Source organism: Engraulis encrasicolus, chromosome 24, assembly GCF_034702125.1.
Source record: "Engraulis encrasicolus isolate BLACKSEA-1 chromosome 24, IST_EnEncr_1.0, whole genome shotgun sequence".
In the NCBI taxonomy this organism is placed as follows: domain Eukaryota; kingdom Metazoa; phylum Chordata; class Actinopteri; order Clupeiformes; family Engraulidae; genus Engraulis; species Engraulis encrasicolus.
Window position 1 is genome coordinate 43,793,286 of NC_085880.1, and position 20,000 is coordinate 43,813,285.

General features: G+C 45.9%; 1 protein-coding gene across 1 annotated transcript in view; it reads left to right on the forward strand.

Annotated features, from left to right (window-relative positions):
- LOC134441358 (CUB and sushi domain-containing protein 1-like) overlaps positions 1–20,000 on the forward strand; it is a 617,842-nt gene that overhangs the window by 420,076 nt on the left and 177,766 nt on the right. The window contains exons 20-26 of the mRNA XM_063191634.1: positions 4,177–4,293; positions 5,557–5,772; positions 7,884–8,072; positions 11,266–11,435; positions 13,028–13,184; positions 16,147–16,338; positions 19,048–19,174. Coding sequence (XP_063047704.1) covers positions 4,177–4,293; positions 5,557–5,772; positions 7,884–8,072; positions 11,266–11,435; positions 13,028–13,184; positions 16,147–16,338; positions 19,048–19,174 — 1,168 coding nt within the window. The remainder of the gene's footprint in view (positions 1–4,176; positions 4,294–5,556; positions 5,773–7,883; positions 8,073–11,265; positions 11,436–13,027; positions 13,185–16,146; positions 16,339–19,047; positions 19,175–20,000) is intronic.

Sequence of the window (20,000 nt, forward strand, 5' to 3'; positions counted from 1 at the left end):
CCCTCATGGGGGAGAAATAGGGCCCGGGCTCTTTCGGATCAAAGGGGCCCCTCATGGGGGAGAAATAGGGCCCGGGCTCTTTCGGATCAAAGGGGCCCCTCATGGGGGAGAAATAGGGCCCGGGCTCTTTCGGATCAAAGGGGCCCCTCATGGGGGAGAAATAGGGCCCGGGCTCTTTCGGATCAAAGGGGCCCCTCATGGGGGAGAAATAGGGCCCAGGCTCTTTCGGATCAAAGGGGCCCCTCATGGGGGAGAAATAGGGCCCGGACACTTTCGGATCAAAGGGGCCCCTCATAATTAGCGGTGCAGAAATGACACACCAGTGGGCCCTGCCCCCTTGTGGGTCCCTATTTTCAGAAATGTAAAAAAAACATGTATAGTATATATAGTATTTATTAGCCTGGCGAGCCAGACCCGTACAGCAAAAAGCTGTGGTCGCTAGGGGCCTAAGTATTAATAGTATTAATAGTGTGTTTTTTTACATTTCTGAAAATAGGGGCCCACGAGGATGTGGGGCCCACCGGAAAATGACCACTATGCCAGATGGCCAGCCAGCCCTGGAGATATTGCTCTAAAGTGGAGGACCGCACAACACGGTAGTGTGGGGGTGGCGAGTTTAGCGCAGATAGAACGACAGATCAGGGGGAGCCACCACTCGTTTGTTTTGTTTATCTTATTTGCTACCTTCTGTTCGGAGGCTTAAAGCTGCCCCCACGCGTCGTTGGCTGTTGTTTTTTTATGGTAAGCGCAACGAGAAGGCCATAGTCCATTAGGTTCACAAGCCTCAGTATCCTCCCTCTTGCTCTCTCTCTCTCTCTCTCTCTCTCTCTCTCTCTCTCTCTCCCACACAAACCCACCTTATCTGTGGTGCTCTTTATTCTAATCGACTTTTATTTTGACAGATATGCTCTCTCTCGGCTGACCCCTTGGCACAAGCTGCACACACGCTTTTTACCAATTTGGTGGAGAAATTGTGCAACGGATCGTCCACCGCCACTGCCACCTAGTTTAATTTAACATGCATCTGTTTGTAATACGATGCATCTGCTTATGTTTCTTTCAAGCGACGGCGGCATTTGATCAAATATGCAAAAGTAATATGTAGGCACTCGTGATGAAGACATTTAATGCAAAATAACACTTTCATCTATCAATAATCCCAAGGCGGCTCATGTTGCTTAAGCATCGTCTGAGTGGATGTTTTTCTTGTAGTCATCCATGAAAGCTTGAACATTTTCTGATATCACATGTTTAAGGACTTAACGAGTCAAAGCAAGAGTGTGGCAGTCTGTCGTCATTTGGCTCATTTGGTGCAAAAAAACAAAAACAAAATAAGTCGTGTGTTATCGTCTCACTCAAGCTGCATGTTGCTGAACTGCAAGCGAGCGAGCTAGCAAAGCGATACCTCTCGGCACTTGTTCCGTGTTTATGCGCTGCGAGGAAGAATTGTGCTACTGTTGCGACTTTATTTCATAACAAAACACAGAAATAAGAGATGGGTTGTTATAAAACAGGGAGGTCTGTTTGCTTTACACAATAATGTGTGTGTGTTATGTGTGTGTGTGTGTGTGTGCGTGTGTGTGGGTGACTAACGTTGCCCACTTAGTAGTTAGCGACAAATCCACCCGAGCCTCAAACACAACGCATACATGTACTGTTGTAGGGGGCACACACGCTGGGATATTGCGCCATTATGTGACTTTTATTTGTCTGGCAGTGCAGTGTTAGTGGTGGTGGTGGAAGCCATCGCCATCGCTGCTGATTAACTTGCAGATGTTGCCTTGGGCGTGTATGATAACATGCGCAACGTGATCTCCACTTAATCACCAGCCCCGCCGCAGCCCCCGGAGCTCAGGGTAATTGCCACTGTGAACTCTGTGCATTTCATGTGAATATGCTCTATTTTAGGAAAAAGGTCTTTGCCTTTAATTGCTTTTTTCCCCCGCACCCCCTGTTTTTTGTTGTTTTTTTTCTTGAGAAAAAATGTACACCAGAGCCCATAATAATAATAATAAAAATAATAATAATAATAAAACATCCATGGGGTTGCTAGCTAGCTTGTTATAACAGCCAGTAGCCAGCCTGACATTTGCGATCTGTTATGATATGCTTAGGCACACAGTGTGCTTCCTTAGCTACACCATTACACCAGGGGTTCTCAACCTTTTCCAACTTGGGGCCCGCTTGATTTTTTTCTACAAATGTTCGGGGCCCAACCAGACCAGGGGCGTCCGCTGCCCCAATGCTACACAGGGGCACAGGGCAGCGAGAGATAATATGAACGTGCGAAGCGCACAAGCAAAAAAAAAAAATCACAGCTATTTATCTTTAAAAGCTTGCAAATTAATTATATTTTTGCAAGTAAGGCATCTGCACTATTTTGTGCACATTCTGTAGATTACTCCATATGCTAAACTTGAGCTAAATTCCAAGGTTGCAAGGTTGTTGTTTTTTTTGTGTGAAACTCATACCAGGGCACAGCAAATCAATACCCAGGCACGTGCCCCTGTAAAATAGGTCTAGCGACAACCATGGACCCAACTCTGACCCAATGAACAATAAAACTCTATTTTGATTTTTAGAAAATGATTTCGAGGCCCACCTGGAATATCTTCAGGGCCTGGCCCACAGTTTAAAGGGGTATGCCACTATTTTGGGGCTTAATACAATTAAAATCCTTGGGTGGGGTTTGTAAAGGTGGTAAAGTGTCTTATTTTTCATGTAAGCCGTTGTCTTGCTTTAAGACAAGTTAAAAGAGGGAATATGTCGCTAAGCTAGTGAAAGTCAATGCATCCGTGTAGCATGCTACAATGCTACACGGATGCATTGACTTTCACTAGCTTAGCGACATATTCCCTCTTTTAACTTATCTTAAAGCAAGACAACGCTTAACATGAAAAATAAGACAGCTTACCACCTTTATAAACCCCGGCCAAAGATTTTAACTGTATTAAGCCCCAAAATAGTGGCATACCCCTTTAAGAATCACTGCAATTAGGGAAGCTGACAGGGGGTGGGGACAAAGGGGTCTATTGTCCCGGGCCCAGGGAGACGAGGGTCCTCACATTGTATGTATTGAGTGGGGGGGCCCTTTCAGACGTCTTTGTCCTGGGCCCAGTCAAAGCTGTCAGCTGACAACTCGCTCCCTCTCGGGTTATTATGCCTTCCTGGAGGATGCAGTGGCAGGAGGCGAGGAGGAGAGGAGATGAGAGAAGCTTGTTAGCTTACTCTGTTACTAACTCCGGATGCGGCTCTGCTCTCTTCATTGACAGGGTCTTTCCTTGCTGCTTCTTTCTGACTTGTTATTAATTTTTTGCCTTTGATCTCCAACGCTGCCGTTATCAGTCTATCCCACATCTTCATCTCCTGGAGTTGCCAGACAGCTCAAAACTCCAAAGGGTGTCTTTTGGGAGTGAGCTATAGTCTCTCTGTCTCTGTCTCTCTTTCTCTCTCGCTCTCTCTCTCTCTCTCTCTCTCTCTCTCTCTCTCTCTCTCTCTCTCGCTCTCTCGCTCTCTCTCTCTCTCTCTCTCTCTCGCTCTCTCTCTCTCGCTCTGCCTCCTCTCTCTCTCTCTCTCTCTCTCTCTCTCTCTCTCTCTCTCTCTCTCTCTCTCTCTCTCTCTTGCGCCCGCTCTCACTCTCGTTCTCTCTCAGTGACATTTTGGTAGCTGTCTCTGAGCATAATATGGAGAGACTCCAAAAGTTTGTTTATTGCATTTATAAACTGCATTTTCATTTTTTTCCCTCAGCCCTCCTCCTTATAACACCCAGGGACATTGTGTTCAGACTCTGACCCAGATTTCCATATCAAAGCTGGCCTGGACCCGTTTTTAATGTTGTAACATCTCGGCACAATTGGCCCCACTAATGGAACACCCTCTAATGAAGTAGGAGGCCCTTGTCACTATTTGCACCTTTGTTTTTATGTTAAATACCACAATCAAAAACACCAGGAGAGACATGAAAGGCTGAAGCACTTTAGGTTAATGAAGATGAGTTTTTTATTTCCCTTCAGTTTCCCTTTCCCTTCCTGAACCCACAGCTGGTGGGTAGAGTAGAGTAGACAGAATTTGTAACGGTGTCACTCATAAGTGATGAGGTTGATCCATCCATGCGCATTCCTTTTGATGAATATACTGTACGTCCTGAACGGCTGCCATCTTGTGTGTTTTTTTCAGCCCTGTGTGGAGGATATATATTCGGGAAGAGTGGGAGCATTCTCTCCCCTGGCTTTCCAGACTTCTACCCCAACTCTCTCAACTGCACCTGGACGATAGAAGTATCGCACGGGAAGGGTAAGTTATTATTATATATACATATATATTTATATTTATATCTATTATTATTCATATATTAATATATTCGTATATTCATTTATCATTATTATTAAGGTTAAGTTGGAAGCAGATGCAGTGTTTTTTTTTCTTGCAATGATAATGAATTATGTCAGCAAAGGTATCCAACCCAAGTTCAGAAAGTAAAAATTCTGTCACAAATATGAGAGAAGCAGCTCTAAATCCTAATGATTACTGAGCACTCAAGGTAGGTAGACTGGAAGTAAACTGTCAAGGTAGGTAGACCAGGTACCTCTGTATGTATGAAAAGCATATGTATTGTTTCCTACTGAATTACTTCCCAACAGAATATTACATGGTCAAATGTGCCTTGTTTTGTTGTTTGTGGAGGCCGTATATAGTGGTTGAGGTGGTGATTCAGTGTTGTGTTCATCAGGATCTTCTCCTCCGTCTGCTCTATGGAGCATGGTTTGGCCCTGGGGGAGAATTAGGGCCTGGGCACTTTTGGCTTAAAGGGGCCCCTAATAATTAGCAGCGCAGAACTAACTCACCGGTGGGCCCCGCACCCCCGTGAGCCCCAATTTTTATTTTTTATTTTTGTACATTTCTGAGAATAGGGGCCCGTGAGGGTGCGGGGCCCACTGGGAAATGCCTGCTATGCCAGATGGTCAGTCCAACCCTGCTATAGAGCATGCAGTAAGGAGAGGTTTCCCAAGTATTTATATTTATTATTATTCATATATAAATTCATATATAAATGCTCCTAATCTCTAGTCTGAAGATACTTCCCTCTTTTCTCTCCTCCTTCCTCCCCTCACTCTTCCTCCCCTCACTCTTCTTCTTCCTTCTCCTCTTCCCCCTTCCTTCTCCTTCCTTCTCCTCCTCTCTCCTCCTCCCCCTCTCTCTTCCTTCTCCTCCCTCTTCCTCCTCCTCACTCTTCCTTCTCCTCCTCCCTCTTCTCTCTCCTCCTTCCTCTTCCTACTCCTTCTTCTTCCTCTTCCTCCTTCTTCTTCCTCCTCCTCCTTCTTCTTCCTCCTCCTCCTTCTTCCTCTTCCTCCTCCTCCTCTTCCTCTTCCTCCTTCCTTCCTCCCTCTTCCTCCTCCTCCCGTCCTCCCTCTTCCCCCTCCTCCTCCTCCTTCCTCACTCTTCCTCCTCCCCCTTCCTCTCTCTTCCTCCTCCTCCTTCCTTCCTCCTCTTCCTCCTCATTCCTTCCTCCATCCTTCCCTCCTCCTTCCTCCCTACTCCTCCTCTTTCCCACACCAGGAGTGCAGCTGGTTTTCCACACGTTCCACCTGGAGGACTCTCACGATTACCTGCTCATCACGGAGGACGGGAGCTTCGTCGACCCCGTGGCGCGGCTCACCGGCTCCGTGCTGCCGCCCTCCATCAAGGCCGGCCTCTTCGGCAACTTCAGCGCCCAGCTGCGCTTCGTCTCCGACTTCTCCATGTCCTACGAGGGCTTCAACATCACCTTCTCAGGTGCGGCCTAACCAGAGAGAGTAGAGAGAGAGAGGTTCCATTGGCCCATTGTTTCCTGGTTCTGTTATTGCAAGGGGGGGGCGGGGGGGAGAATCCCCCTTTAGACAGATCTAGGCAGACCTAAGGACTGTTCTATTCAATGCTAGGAGTATTATGACATGCCCCTTTAGGCAGACCGGAATCTGGTCATGTTAGGTGCCCATTGCAACCTATTACATTGGCATATCTCTATATACTTAAAGAATCTCTGCCTATACTACACGTAAGAAGCTGGTTCAGGAGTAAGCCAGGTTAAGTTACAGTAAGAGGTAACTCACCTAATAGAAGAGCCTAGAGTCCTTCGTTTCTCGAAAGTGTAGTTGTTAGCAGTTAGCAACTTGGGTAGTTACCAATGGGAAATTGAATTGCAAACAACAAAGTAGCTAATGTAATAATTAGCAACGTTGGATTCGAGAAATGCACCCCTGGTTTACTCCTGAACCATCTTTGTAGTACAGGCCCCTCCTCGGCCATCATCACTCCTGTTTATTTTGTCCGCAAACTTAACACTTAACACTGTGCAGGAAACTTTACATGACAGTTTTCTAAGTAATAAACACATATTTTCTAGTATGGTCCAAGTACGTTCATTTTTGCAGCTAAAAATGGCTATTTTTGGACATTCAAAATGGCGGACCATGGGGAAGATCCCCCTTTTCATGTATGAAAAGTGCCATTTTCCCAGTCTTAATGAATTTCATGGTGGTGATAAGAATTAATGAAAAAGGTAACATTTCTGAATGGACAGCAGGAATTCTGGAAATAAACAACAAAAAAATCTCACGTATTGTCCCTTTAAATATTTTTTTTCACTGCTTTCTTGTTAGTAGTACACATTTAAACTAGTATCCATTGTATCTTGAGTGCATTAGGCACCTACAGTATTAATCATCAGTGGTGGTTAACCTGCACCACCACCCTCAAGTAGGCCTACAAACAATGGATGCAGAAGGGAAACAACAATAGAATATAAAGTACTGTGGTGTGCCATAATGTTTTAAAATGTGGCTAATGAGACACCCCCCCCCCCCCCCATGAGGTCTTCAACATTACTTTCTCAGGTGGGGTCTGGGCTTGTGCTCTGTCATCGCTCTTGTTAATTTTGTGTGCAAATGTTGCATTTCCACTCCACACCACAACACCACTACCGCCACCATTACCGGGGTGCTCGACTTGTGAATACATTAGTACCTCTCCTTGTCCTATGATGGCATCCACACCACTTTTTCAGGTGGGGTCTGTTCGTCCTACATGACAATAAATCAAATACATACAGTACAAACCGTCGATGCACAAAGGGGAAACAACAGACTTTAAGATACTGTGATATGTCATACAAGTGGCTAATGTCTAGTTAGACTGGAATATTTGCTAGCTCAGCACCCAATTCATCTTGGACTCCTCTATATCCGACTATAGAGTTTCATCATCGCATTATCATAGTGGGCCATAGCGTTCTCATTTCTCTACACGTGAAACTGTATGAAATTATGTATGGGGTTGGACTAGGCTAGGCTAGTGCTCTGTCACACTCTCACTTTAACTTCAATTGTACGACGCAGATTTGGTCCAAGCTGCGCTGCATCAGCTGGTTGTAATGAGTTAGTCAAGACAGGTCGACCAGTTACTCAGTGAAGACACTGGTGTTGGAAGGAGACTAAAGCGGGATTTCACTTCTGAACCAGGTTTCTGACACGGCGGCTGGTGTTGCGTTTCCACTTTTTCCCCCACCGAGTACTGTGATGTTTGTGAAGACATGAGCGCAGTGACAGTGTGACGAAACAGAGTACAGAGTAGAGAGTCAGTAAAGTAACAGCGACTCCTAACACCTGAAAGCACCTGAAATCATCTAAACTGTCAGCCATGCTTTATCAGTCAGAGAGCTTCAAAAGCCCCTCGCTTCATAAATACAGATCCATTGTTTCATCTGCTTCAGTCTAGTCTGCTGCTGAGTTTTTTTTTTCTCTTTTTCTCTCTCTCGCAGCACCCATCACAGCGATCAAAGTGAATGTTTTTTTTTATTCTTTCTTTTTTCTTTTTTTTTTTGGTTGTGCTTCCCTGTTCCCTGGCAGAGTACGATCTGGAGCCGTGCGAAGATCCCGGTGTGCCAGCTTACAGTCGCAGGGTTGGCTTCCAGTTCGGCGTCGGGGACTCGCTCGTCTTCTCCTGCTTCTCAGGGTACCGTCTGGAAGGTGAACACAAGATAACCTGCCTGGGCGGGGGGAGGAGGGTGTGGAGCGCACCCCTCCCGAGGTGTGTGGGTACGTAAGATAAGCCTCTTCCTGTTTATTACCGGCGCCACGGCGCTTGCTTGCGTGCGTGCGTGCGTGCGTGCGTGCAGGCCTGCCGACATAGGGGACGACGACAAAGGGGCATGTTGTCTTGGGCCCCATGGAGGTAAGGGGCCAAGAACTAGGTCCCCATTACATTGTATGTATTGGATAGTGGGCACCTTCAGATGTCTTTGTTCCGGGCCCAGCCAAAGCTGTCAGCGGCCCTGCGTGCTTACTTGAGTATGTGCGAGCGTGTGTGTGTGTGTGCGTGTGTGTGCATCGGATGTGTCCTACAGTTACAGTACGTGAAGCATTAACCTTATTTGCATCTGATGGCTAATGCTAATGTTAATGCTAATGCAGACAACAGTTAGGGACTTACAGGCCGAGGTCACACAGCGAAGTGAAGGCTCCTGCTCCTTTAAGATGTTTAAAGCTCCCTGTCTCCTCTATAGTACACTGCTTTGTGTGAAGTGAAAAGATAAGTTATCTGGCTTCACATTCTGAAAGCATTTATATACAGTATATATATATATATCAAAAAAAAAAAAAAAAAACGTTTTCTGGCAAGTTGCTAACTAGGAAAGTATGAATCAAGTCGTGAACTTTAAAAGTCAAGGGCATCCATGCCTACCAATTATTTTCCATTGGCCGGGCACGATAAAAAAGAAAAGGTTTATGCTCATTGTGCTTAAATCTTGATCGTTGATATAATAATCCTCTAAAAATTAACAGCATCAGCTGAAAATACGCGTACCTTCCCCCGGCCTGCTGAGTTGCAACTTCTAGCGCATATCCAGCGTTAATATCACATAAAAGTAATTTGTGCTGCAAACACACACTGTTGTTAAACCAACAAGGCATTCAGAACTGTGCTGGCAGGCAACTGTTCCGATCTTCCATCTTTTTCTTGTTTTAGTCTAACCTAATGAAAGCCAGGGTAGTCGTATTGCTTAATTAGATAAAAACAGATGCGTGGAACAAATCACAGCTAATCAAGAGCCATGGTCATCTATGGAGAGAGTTGAATAAACAGAAAACGTCACAGCTGCCGACCCCGAACGGATTGAGAACGGATTGCCACATCAACCCCATACCGGTGAAATTAATCACTCCAGTTATAAATCCCATTAAACAGCTCCCTTCAAATTAAACCGTCCTGTCTCCCAGTAGGTACAACGCCGCGTTTCCTTGGCAGCATCTGCTTGCAAGGGCACCAAAGGCAGAGAGAGCAAAATACCTCTTCAGCGTTTCACAGAATCGTTTTGTGGGATTGCAAAAGGATGGTAATTTGTTTATCTCCCGAATTTGAAGAAGTGGGGGCCTGCTGTAGAATCCTTCCCATTGACAAAATAATAGCAACACAGTGTTACCGAAGTGAAGCTTGTGTTATTTCACCTGCCAAAGAATCATTTAGACCCTTTAAACAATCACAACCAGTGATGCAATTTTCTTTTTCAAGCAACCCCTTTCACCAGTGGAGCAGTTAGAGAGCCGACTTTCTAAATTGCTACATATCCACTTTAAATCTTCACAACAGACGGAAATCTGAGAGCAAGATGACAAAGGTTTCCTCCCCTTTTGTTTAAGTTGTGAGGAGGGGGGGAAATGTCAAGAAGCTTGTTATAACAATCAGCGCAGAATCATTTCCCACCAAAGTACACGACAACAACATCAGCGACTAAAATGAGCGGAGAGTGGACAATGGCTCACAACCCACACTTCGCACCCACTTAGAAACAAATTTTACATTTTACTTTCTCCCATTATTCTTTTGAAGCATCATTCAATTATTTTTTTCCCTTCTAAAGACTGTCTTCCCCCTCTGCAAAAAAAAAAAAGTAAAAAGAGAAAAAGAAAAAAAAATCTCGCCGCAGCTCCGATCTTGCTGCAGCTCCACTCCACAATCTCGCCACGCGAGCTCCGAGCCAGAGGTCTTCAGGCAGCATCTGCCACTGCACTTGAGGCACCACATCATCAAAATATAAACTACCGTACGGTACGGTACGGTACGTGGGCATCTGATTTCCAGCACTGCACCAGGCCTGGGCTGAGCCAGAGCCTTCGTGGCCGGCATGCACATAACGAATGCATAAATCCAGGGTTGCCAGATGAGGCTGATTTCCATCCCCAAAAAAGCTCAAAACCCGCCTAGAAGCACAAAATCCCGCCCAATTCTATTGATTTCTATATATTCTATATCAAAAATTGGGCAGGATTTTCTGCTAAATGTCATTTTTACCCGCACACGGCCATCCTAAGCAGCCCAATTGGGCGGGAAACAGCCCACTCTGGCAACTAATGTATAAATCTGCTGCCCGAGTAATTAGTATTCTTCTCAAGTTTCGTGTGCTCCTCTAGTTCATCAAAATGACAACGGCGTCTCATGCTCATGCTCCAACTGGTTCAGCTCCTCAGGCCCTTCACTGCAGAACAGCTGCCTGCCGCGTCGCATCGCATGCATGCAGTCCGTCCACTACGTTTTGGGAAAGTTGGGGAAGATTTTTCCTTTTCTGTGTGTGTGTTTGTGTGTGTGTGTGTGTGTGTGTGTGTGTGTGTGTGCGTGCGTGTGTGCGTGCGTGTGCGTGTGCGTGTGCGTGTGTGTGTGTGTGCTTTGCCACTCTCGTGTGTTCACATTGGTTTTAATATGGAAGCCACCGTTTGAGTGTGTGTGTGTGTGAGAGAGAGAGAGAGAGAGAGAGAGAGAGAGAGAGAGAGAGAGAGAGAGAGAGAGAGAGAGAGAGAGAGAGAGAGAGAGAGAGAGAGAGAGGTTTAGAGGCTACAGTGAGGCTGGTCAGTTTTGAGTGATCTCAGGACAGGGCAAGAGGGGAGCTCTTGGCTAAAGCTTTCAAACTGACGGTGAGTCAGGCTGGGTGTCTCTTCTGGGCATTTGTGAGAGTGAGTTTATTCTGACAAAGTCCTCTTTCCTCTAGCCTCCTCTCTCTCCCTGTTTTGATAACCGTCTTCCTAACCTTTCCTCTTTACTCTGGTCTCACATAAGGGTTTATTTTTCATGTGTCTTCTTGGGTCCTTATTTTTCCTGTTTCTTTTTCTTCTTCTTTCCAACTTTGCTTTCGTTCGTTCATTCGTTCTTTCTTTCTTTCTTTCTTTCTTTCTTTCTTTCTTTCTTTCTTTCTTTCTTTCTTTCTTTCTTTCTTTCTTTCTTCGTCCCTCTGTCTAGCTGAGTGTGGTGCCACTTCTGTCGGAATCGACGGTGTCTTGCTCTCACCCAATTATCCTGCCAATTACGCCAACAATCACGAGTGCATCTACCGCGTGGAGACGGAGAGGGGAAAAGGCATTCGACTGCTGGCCACAGACTTTCAGCTCCTTGAGGGCGATTACCTGAAGGTATGACTGAAATACTTAGGCATACGTAGCTTCTAGCTTCGTGCTGAGAACTTGTGCATGTAAGTAAACATACCCACATGCCAACCCCCCGCTATTTCAGGAAGTCTAGCCCAGGGGCCTCATGTCCAAAGCTTGCTTACTCACTAAAACCTTTTCATGTAAATGTTCAGATGTACTAAGACTTAAATGGGTTCCAGGTAGGATTAAAAGTTAAATGAATCACGGTCCCAAGTCAGCCGCATCATTATGCGAGTCATTCGTAAGTGAACGATGGCTCTCGCGACCACTTCCACGGTCCGCTGTCAGAAAACCCCACATGCAACTTTTGACGGCGTCGGACCGAACGAGTGTCGTGGGAAACACTTTTCATTTGAAACATCACTTTACATACCGTATTCAGATTTGTATCAGCTGCTGGCATTCTGTGATGAAAAACACAGCGAGTTTCACAGCGAGTTTATTTGAACAGCATTTTTTCATTACAGTGTAGATTTTGAGATAGGCATGCCACGGGCACTGCGCAAATTACATCATCCTACCTTATGCCCCTTTAACATTTAAAGTGCATGTGTGCATGTGTTTAAATTTTAGGTGCATATGTATCTTTCAGATTTTCACTTACACAAATATTCAGTCGGAAATCTACGGAAGTCTTTGTACATAAAGGCGCTCCGTTGTGGAAGTCAGACCAAGCCTGTGCAAATTATTCTTAATTGCTATGTACAAACTGTTATATGTGAATAGCCATTATTTAAATAATCACATTGAAATGAAAGTGGCAAGAACACCATGCCATATTTTGATTTAACTGCCGACGTTTAGGCCATACGTACATTTAGAACTTGAGTTTGGTAAAAAAAAAACCCTTTCTAACTTAATGAGGTCTACTGAAGGGCACATAATCACTTAACTATAATGACCAGGGCCGGATTAAGATGGCCTGGGGCTCCTAGGCTACAGGTTGCTGTGGGCCCCCCTGGAGGACAATTTTACATAGACAGTGTTGTTAATTACAAGCTAGGAATTAAGGTGAGACGTCTATCAACTGTACTCAACAGCACAGATGAATTTTTCAATATTGCATCTATGTAGTCACAATTCACTTTTGGCCAATCAGGAGGCCCTTTGCAGGTTGGGGCCCCTTAGGCTGCAGCAATATCTAACCTGTGGATTAATCCGTCCCTGACAATGACTGTACGTGTATTTGAGCTTCATGCTGTATTGACATGCATGTGCTGTATTTTGTTAGCCTCGCGTGCCATCCTATGTACTTCCGCCAAGAAACTTGGCTCCGCACTACGTCTGGTACCTGTCCTCTGTGGAGCGATGTTGACCGGTAGGATTTTCGCCGGTGTTCTGACAAACGGTCCTACATTGTAATTTTATCCTACGGTAGGATGTTCTGTCAGACATGTCTGTTAAACGGTCCTACATCGCCATAGATAGACGTCAGACATGTTTGTTCAACAACTTATAAGTTAAATCCTGTCAGGACCAGGCTAGTATTTTGTGGCCCCAATGAAGAGTTCTGAGGAGGATTTCTCTCTTTTCTTCCTCCCCTCCTCCTCTTCCCTTTTCCTCCCTCCATCCAGATTTATGACGGGAGTGACAGCTCATCCAGACTGCTGGGCAATTTCTCACGGAGCGATATGACTAATACGCTCATCAACAGCACCTCAAATCATCTGTGGCTGGAGTTCAACAGCAACGGGACGGGGACCAACCAGGGCTTCCGGCTGACATACAGCAGTAAGTAACATACACACACACACACACACACACACACACACACACACACACACACACACACACACACACGCACACACGCATGCACACACACACACACACACACACAAACACACACACACACACACACACACACACACACACACACACACACACACACACACACACACACACACACACACACACACACACAGGAATCAACACGGGCTTCCGGCTGACATACAGCAGTAAGTTTCTCAGGCAGGCGCGGCCCCGTTACTGGAGACGGAAATGAGGAGGAATGGGGAAGAGTGTCGGGGTTGACGCGGGGTGTATCACACACACCCACACACCCACACACCCACACACCCACACACACACAACAGGGGTGTTTAGTATGCTCAGCACGTTACCAACACATCCGTTAATACACACACTCACATGCACGGGCCCGCACGCACGCACGCACACACGCACACACGCACCCCCCCACACACACACACTCAGACATACAATGTCATAGACACAAACCAGCACACGTGCAAATACGCACACATACACACATGCATGCACGCATACGCACATGCACGCACAAATACACACACACACACACCATGCATGCATCCCCCCCTCCCAACACACACACACACACAGGTGTCTTAGCCTCTCAGTTGGTTAATCTGAAGGCACTGGTGAAGAAGAACAGGTCATAGACACTCCCCACTCTCCGCCAGTGTTGCCAGATCAGACGTTTACCCGTCCAATCGGGCTACTTGGGATGGCCGTCTGCGGGTCAAAACGGGAAAAATTGGCCATGTGGCATTTTTTTCTGATGTTCAGTGCCCATACAAATCAATGCAATTTGTTGAAATTGGGCGGAATTTAGCACATTTTTGGCAGTTTTTGAGAACCTTTTGGGCGGGATTTGATCAGACACATCTGGCAACACTGCTCTCCGCTCCCCTCACTCTCTCCATGAAACTGTGGGCTTGAAAAGGACTAATTTAGTGTGACTTGTGGGAGATCCAACATTTATGGGATTTGCTTATTCAGAATGTTTTAAAATTCAGCTCACATTAACCAGACACTAATGCTAGGCTTAAAGCTCGCTCCCCCCCCCCCCCCCCCTTCTGTAAATGCAGATAATGCAGAAGCGCATAACAAAAAAAAAGAGAGGGAAAAAAATCTGTGTGTAAATCTGTGTGTATGTGTGTGTGTATTACCTGACAGTTTAGGTCAGATGACAAGTGAAGTCGCCCGAGATGATTGATTATGGCTCTACATGTGTTTCGACGGATCCTTCCGGGCTTGTGAAAACAATGCGTGTCAGGTGTGGTGGCGTGTGCCTCACTCAGACGTGATGCAAAGCTCCCTAGACACATTTGCCAGTCTCACACATAAGACAGCTAGCGTGCCGTGCTCCACGCTCAGTGATGAAACGGGATGAATGATGTGTGATTGGTGGGTAAGGAATTCCCTTAGCTACAGTTGCACCTGGAGCTAAAACGAAGCATTCCAAATCAGATTTGTACCCATAACGATATTAGGTTTTAATTATAAAATCACATTACGTGAGTTATAAATAAATAAATCGAAATATAATTCCGTCTTTCCGCATGTGACCGGAGCCTATATTTCCCTTCTGGCTTCTACAGTTACTGAGTGTTAAGTAGATTCCGTAGTAGGTTAAATGATGATATATCCAATGAATCTAGATGTACCCTAGCGTTAGCAAATTACATTTGTGTCCTGTATGCATGGAAATCTCCTACGGTTGTTTGTTAGTAGTCTTCCCATATATGAGCTGACTAATCACATGGGTCTGTTCTTATACATGGGTTTACCGTTTGTAAACAATCCCTGGCTGTGCCACCCTGGCTGCGCACTGTTCAACCTCTGACTGTTGGAAACGGCTGTCAGTCAAACAAATGAGCTCACGCGGTTAGCTGCTTAGCATACAGGATACAAATGCTCCCTCAACGACACAAATGTGTGTAAACGCGTATTTGTATATAATAGTCCCCAGGCCTATTTAACCCTATGATGGCAGGGTCAAGTGCTGTTTGGTTGTAGCATTGTCCTATTGGATACGGTACAGAGTGCAGAAGACAGACAACAAAAGGACAGCCGTTTGAGTCCGCCCCAGGCTTGTCTGTGGTGACTCAGGCTATTCAGTTTCATGTGGACAAGATTTTCTAGGCTAATAATGATGTCCATTAGCTGCATTTCCTCTGCTATGTAAGGCATTCACAATGATGCGTATTAACGCATAGCTTTGCTTGCTTCTGTCACACGCATTACGCTCATTACTGTATAAACAACATTAGCCTTCCAGGGTATCTGTAAAATGATAGTATTGTAATGCAAACAAACAAAAGATGAAATATGTCGGGTCTCTTGGAATTATTTCATGCCTAGAATTATGCGCATATTTAAAAAGCAATTCGATCTTTGCACATCTCCACAAACATTAGGCATTCGTTATCATTCCTAGCTGTGCATTATTTAACAACAACATGAATGGCTTAGCATGTTTATGTGTGTTTAAGTAAACAGGACATTCAACCGTAAAGGCAACATGATTTTCCACCCCAGTTGCATTTACACTGAATCCCATCCTCCTCTTTCTACTGTGTATATATATACTAGTATAGTCTATGCGGGGAGCTGCTGCACTTGGAGCAACTGCAGACAAAGTTCACTTCAAGTCAAAGGCTTTTGTGCTGCACTAAGCATATGTTTCACCCACATCAGACTGGGGCTGAATGCTGGAGGTTGCTCGCTAAATAGTGTCGGTCGGACAGATGTCTTTTAATTGCTCCATCTTTGCATAATTATTGCGTCTCGAAAAAGAATCTCTTCCGACGCTGCTTGGCTCTCCGAGATTCATTCAAGTGGACAGATGTTTTTTAACGCCCAAAACCGGGGGGCCCATCCCATCCCATGCCATGCCATGCAGACTTTTTAACACGCCTCTGTTTTACAGGTTTTGACCTTGTCAAATGCGAAGAGCCGGGGACTCCGAATTATGGCTACAAGATTGAAGATAACGGGCACTTTGCCAACACGCGAGTGCTGTACAGCTGCAACCCTGGCTACACTCTGCACGGGAGCAGCTCCCTGACCTGCCTCAGCGGGGACCGCAGAGTGTGGGACATGCCCCTGCCGTCCTGCCTCGGTGAGTCGGGACCCGTCAAGGCAATGAATATAGTATATATTTTTCCTCAGCCCCCCTCTCCTCCTCTTTTATTGCTAATTGCTATCTGACAGCTATGGGTATTCAAAGCAATGGCTTGTACGCAATAATTTCCGAGAGCTCTGCTCTGGTGTAATTTCTTTTGCTCCCGCTCCCGACACAATGGGCGGCTTTTTGCTCCGTTGGCACGGGGAGTTAAAAGCTGCTCTGGGGTGGCTTTTTGTGGAATGAGATATGACTGGCATAAACTCCATCCCAAAGTGCCTCTGACAACTTCTGAATGAGTAGAAGCTCTCTTGTGTCTGGAAATATATTTTTTTTCTTCTTTCTTAAACGTCATCTGTATATATCTCGTTTTCACTACATCCAATTATTGTTTCACACAGACGCCACTGCAGTAATACGCAGCATCCATGAAACTCAAAATGCAAAATGTTCGTTCACTGCTGCAGCCACCAAAATGGAGGTCATCCAAGTTCAAGGCATAATAATGATACTGAAGTTTTCGGGAGAACATTTTGTCGCATCAAGTTGTTTTCTTTTACTTTAACTTTTAGGGACAAAGGGACCTCAGCGTTTGGTGGTGGTGGTGACACGATGCTGAGCTTGCGGTCGCTCTTAGAGAAATTGGCTATTTTTTACCCCTCTCTTTCCCTCCGAGGACTAAGAGGTTGACGTGTTTTCTGAGTCTCTCCTTTCAGCGGCGGCACCATGTGCTCTCTGTCTCTCGCCTCAAGTCTGAAGGTCTCGTGGTTTGGTTGGTGTCTGCATGCTGCCAAGGTCCTTCTGTGCCTCTCGGAGTTTAAATGCTCCGCAAGCACCGGGTGCCTTTGCCTTGTAAAGCGAGAACCAGCAAGCACAAGAAAAATAAACAATATAAAACACATCCTTTCTTTTTCACCACCCTCCTTCAGGTGCCATATTTCAAATACTGTCAATAACATTAAAGAAGAAAAGAAACAGCAGCAAAAAAAAGGCAGAGACAGAAAGAGGAGAAGAGACATCCTCGTGTCCTCTTATTCACCCGAAGGAACACAGCCAATTTCTCTAGCTGCCATCGGAAGCCCTGATGGAGAGGACTCAGTGGGAGTCACTGGCGGTTTGGCGATGTGTTGCGATGACAGTGTCCAAGGGCCCCGGTGAAGTGTCGCTAATGTTCAGCCTCCGCTTCAATTAAGAGCTGGCGTGCAGAGCAGGGCTTGACGTTAACTTTTTCACCCACCGGCCACTGTGTCTTGTGGTTTTCTCCTGTCACTAGCCATTAAGGTATTCCACTAGCCACAGATTTTATATTGTTTTTTTTTTCCTTTATCATGATAGTGTACATCTAACCTCAGAAGATGAGGCGCTAAAGCAAGATGAGTGTATAGTTTTCTACATGGAAGTATATCAAGTAAATAGAAATATTTAGTAATAGAAAATATTGAGTTTTTCTTGAACTTAAATACAAGCAATTGATACACAAGGGGCAAACAACAGAGTACAGGCTACTATGATACACGTCATACAGAGGAACAAACTGCCAAACAAACAAATTGGCTAGTGACACTGAAGGTATTACTAGCCACAGCCAAGTTTTACCAGCATTTGGCCGGTTAGCAGGTGCCAGTGTCAAGCCCTGCCGCTAACGTTCAGCCTCCGCTTCAATTAAGAGCTGGCGTGCAGAGAGAGAGACAGAGAGAGACACTTGCGGGGCCTTTTTGTTCTCTTTTTGAGGCATAGTGAGGGTGGGTGATGAATAAGACTTCACCTGGGAAAAGATGTTTGACAAACTGCATGGGTGTAGTGTTATGTTGTGGGTGCGTGTGGGTGAGAGAGAGAGAAGAGAGAGAGAGACTGTGTGTGTGTGTGTGTGTGTGTGTGTGTGTGTGTGTGTGTGTGTGTGTGTGTGTGTGTGTGTGTGTGTGTGTGTCTGTGTCTGTGTCTGTGTCTGTGTCTGTGTCTGTGTGTTTGTGTGTCTGTGTCTGTGTGTCTGTCTGAGGGTGAGAGAGAGAGTGTGTGTGTATGTGTGTGTGTGTGTGTAGTGTGTGTGTGAATGGTGTGTGTGCATGCGGGCACAATCCAGACTAATGTCCTGTTCTCATTGCCTTAAATTACAAACGCTGAGGTTTGACAAATTTTTCAAAACGGTGTGAAAATTGATGGCAGTTGCCTCTGGCGGATATTGTCCTTATTTGTCGCAATAAGAGGCAACGCACAACAAGGGAGGATATTCATCCTGTCTTTATGTTTGCTCACAGCCAGTCACCAAGGTTACGTTTATTTATTGCATTTTAGTGTGTTTATTGATGACTTCACTTCACGCCGAGAGAGACCTTGTAAAATGCGGCGCGTTAACGACGCGCACCAGCAGAGACGGAATGATGGCACATGCTAACACTACACAAAACAGAGCTGAGAAGACACACAGGCACACACATGCACACGCACACCCACGCACACGCACACACGCACACACAAACATACACACACACACACACATACACACACACACACACAAACATACACACACACACACACATACACACACACACACACACACACACATACACACAGCTGAGGATGCTCCTCTGCCCTGTTTAACTGAGTATATGAAAGGTGTGCAGGAAAATCTGATGACGGTGTGCAGTGCGGTGCGGAGCGGTGTGGTGCGGTGTGGGCGAGTAATTACTCTTGTGTTCCCCTACCAAGCCGAGTGTGGAGGTCACATTAAGGAGGCCACGTCTGGACGGATCTTATCACCAGGATATCCGGCGCCCTACGACAACAACCTCCACTGCACCTGGTCCATCGAGGCAGACGTGGGAAAAACAATTAGGTAATCACTCTCTCCCTCTACGTAGTGCCGGGATGGATGGGGCAGGCTGGGATGGGGCAGGCTGGGCTGGGCTGGGCTGGGCTGGGCTGGGCGGGACCCACTAGTTTGACGCCCTCTTGGTACTTACGTGGTACGTCACATGGTAATCAAACATTTTAAACAAGCGATTTAAGGTTAGGGTTAAGGTTAGGGTTAGGGTTAAGGTTAGGGTCAGGTTTAGGGTTAGGGTCGTTTGACGTAAACGGTAAGTACCGAAAGGGCGTCGAATTAGTGAGTCCCGGGCTGGGCTGGGCTGGGCTGGGCTGGGCTGGGCTGGGCTGGGCTGGGCTGGGCTCTGCTGGGCTCGGCTGGGCCGGGCTGGGCTATAATGGGCTGTTTGGTGGTGTGTGCTGCTTTTTATGCACAGATTTATGGTTGGCTTTAGAATTGACTGCATAATATGGTGAATAATTGTTGGGATGGAAGGGTCGGTGGGGGTTAAATGTGTTTTGAGAGAGAGAGAGAGAGAGAGAGAGAGAGAGCTTTTCTGAGGTGTGTGTTTATTTATCTGCAAGTGGCTGGCAGACAAAGAGAAGCCAAAGAGAAGAGAAGCTAATAAACGTACAGTATTTGAGCATGACATCAACCACAGGCAATTTAGCCATGAAAATGAGTGAGCCTGTACGTGTCCAATGTAATCTATCTCTGCTAGTTACACAATAAAAAGGCGGCGCCCTATCTGGGCCGGGTTATACAATGAAACTCGGAGATTTCCATCAGCGTTCATTGATAGAATAAATGGGCAGACGGCAGCCTATTGAGTTTCTGTTTAAATGATAAGCTCTGT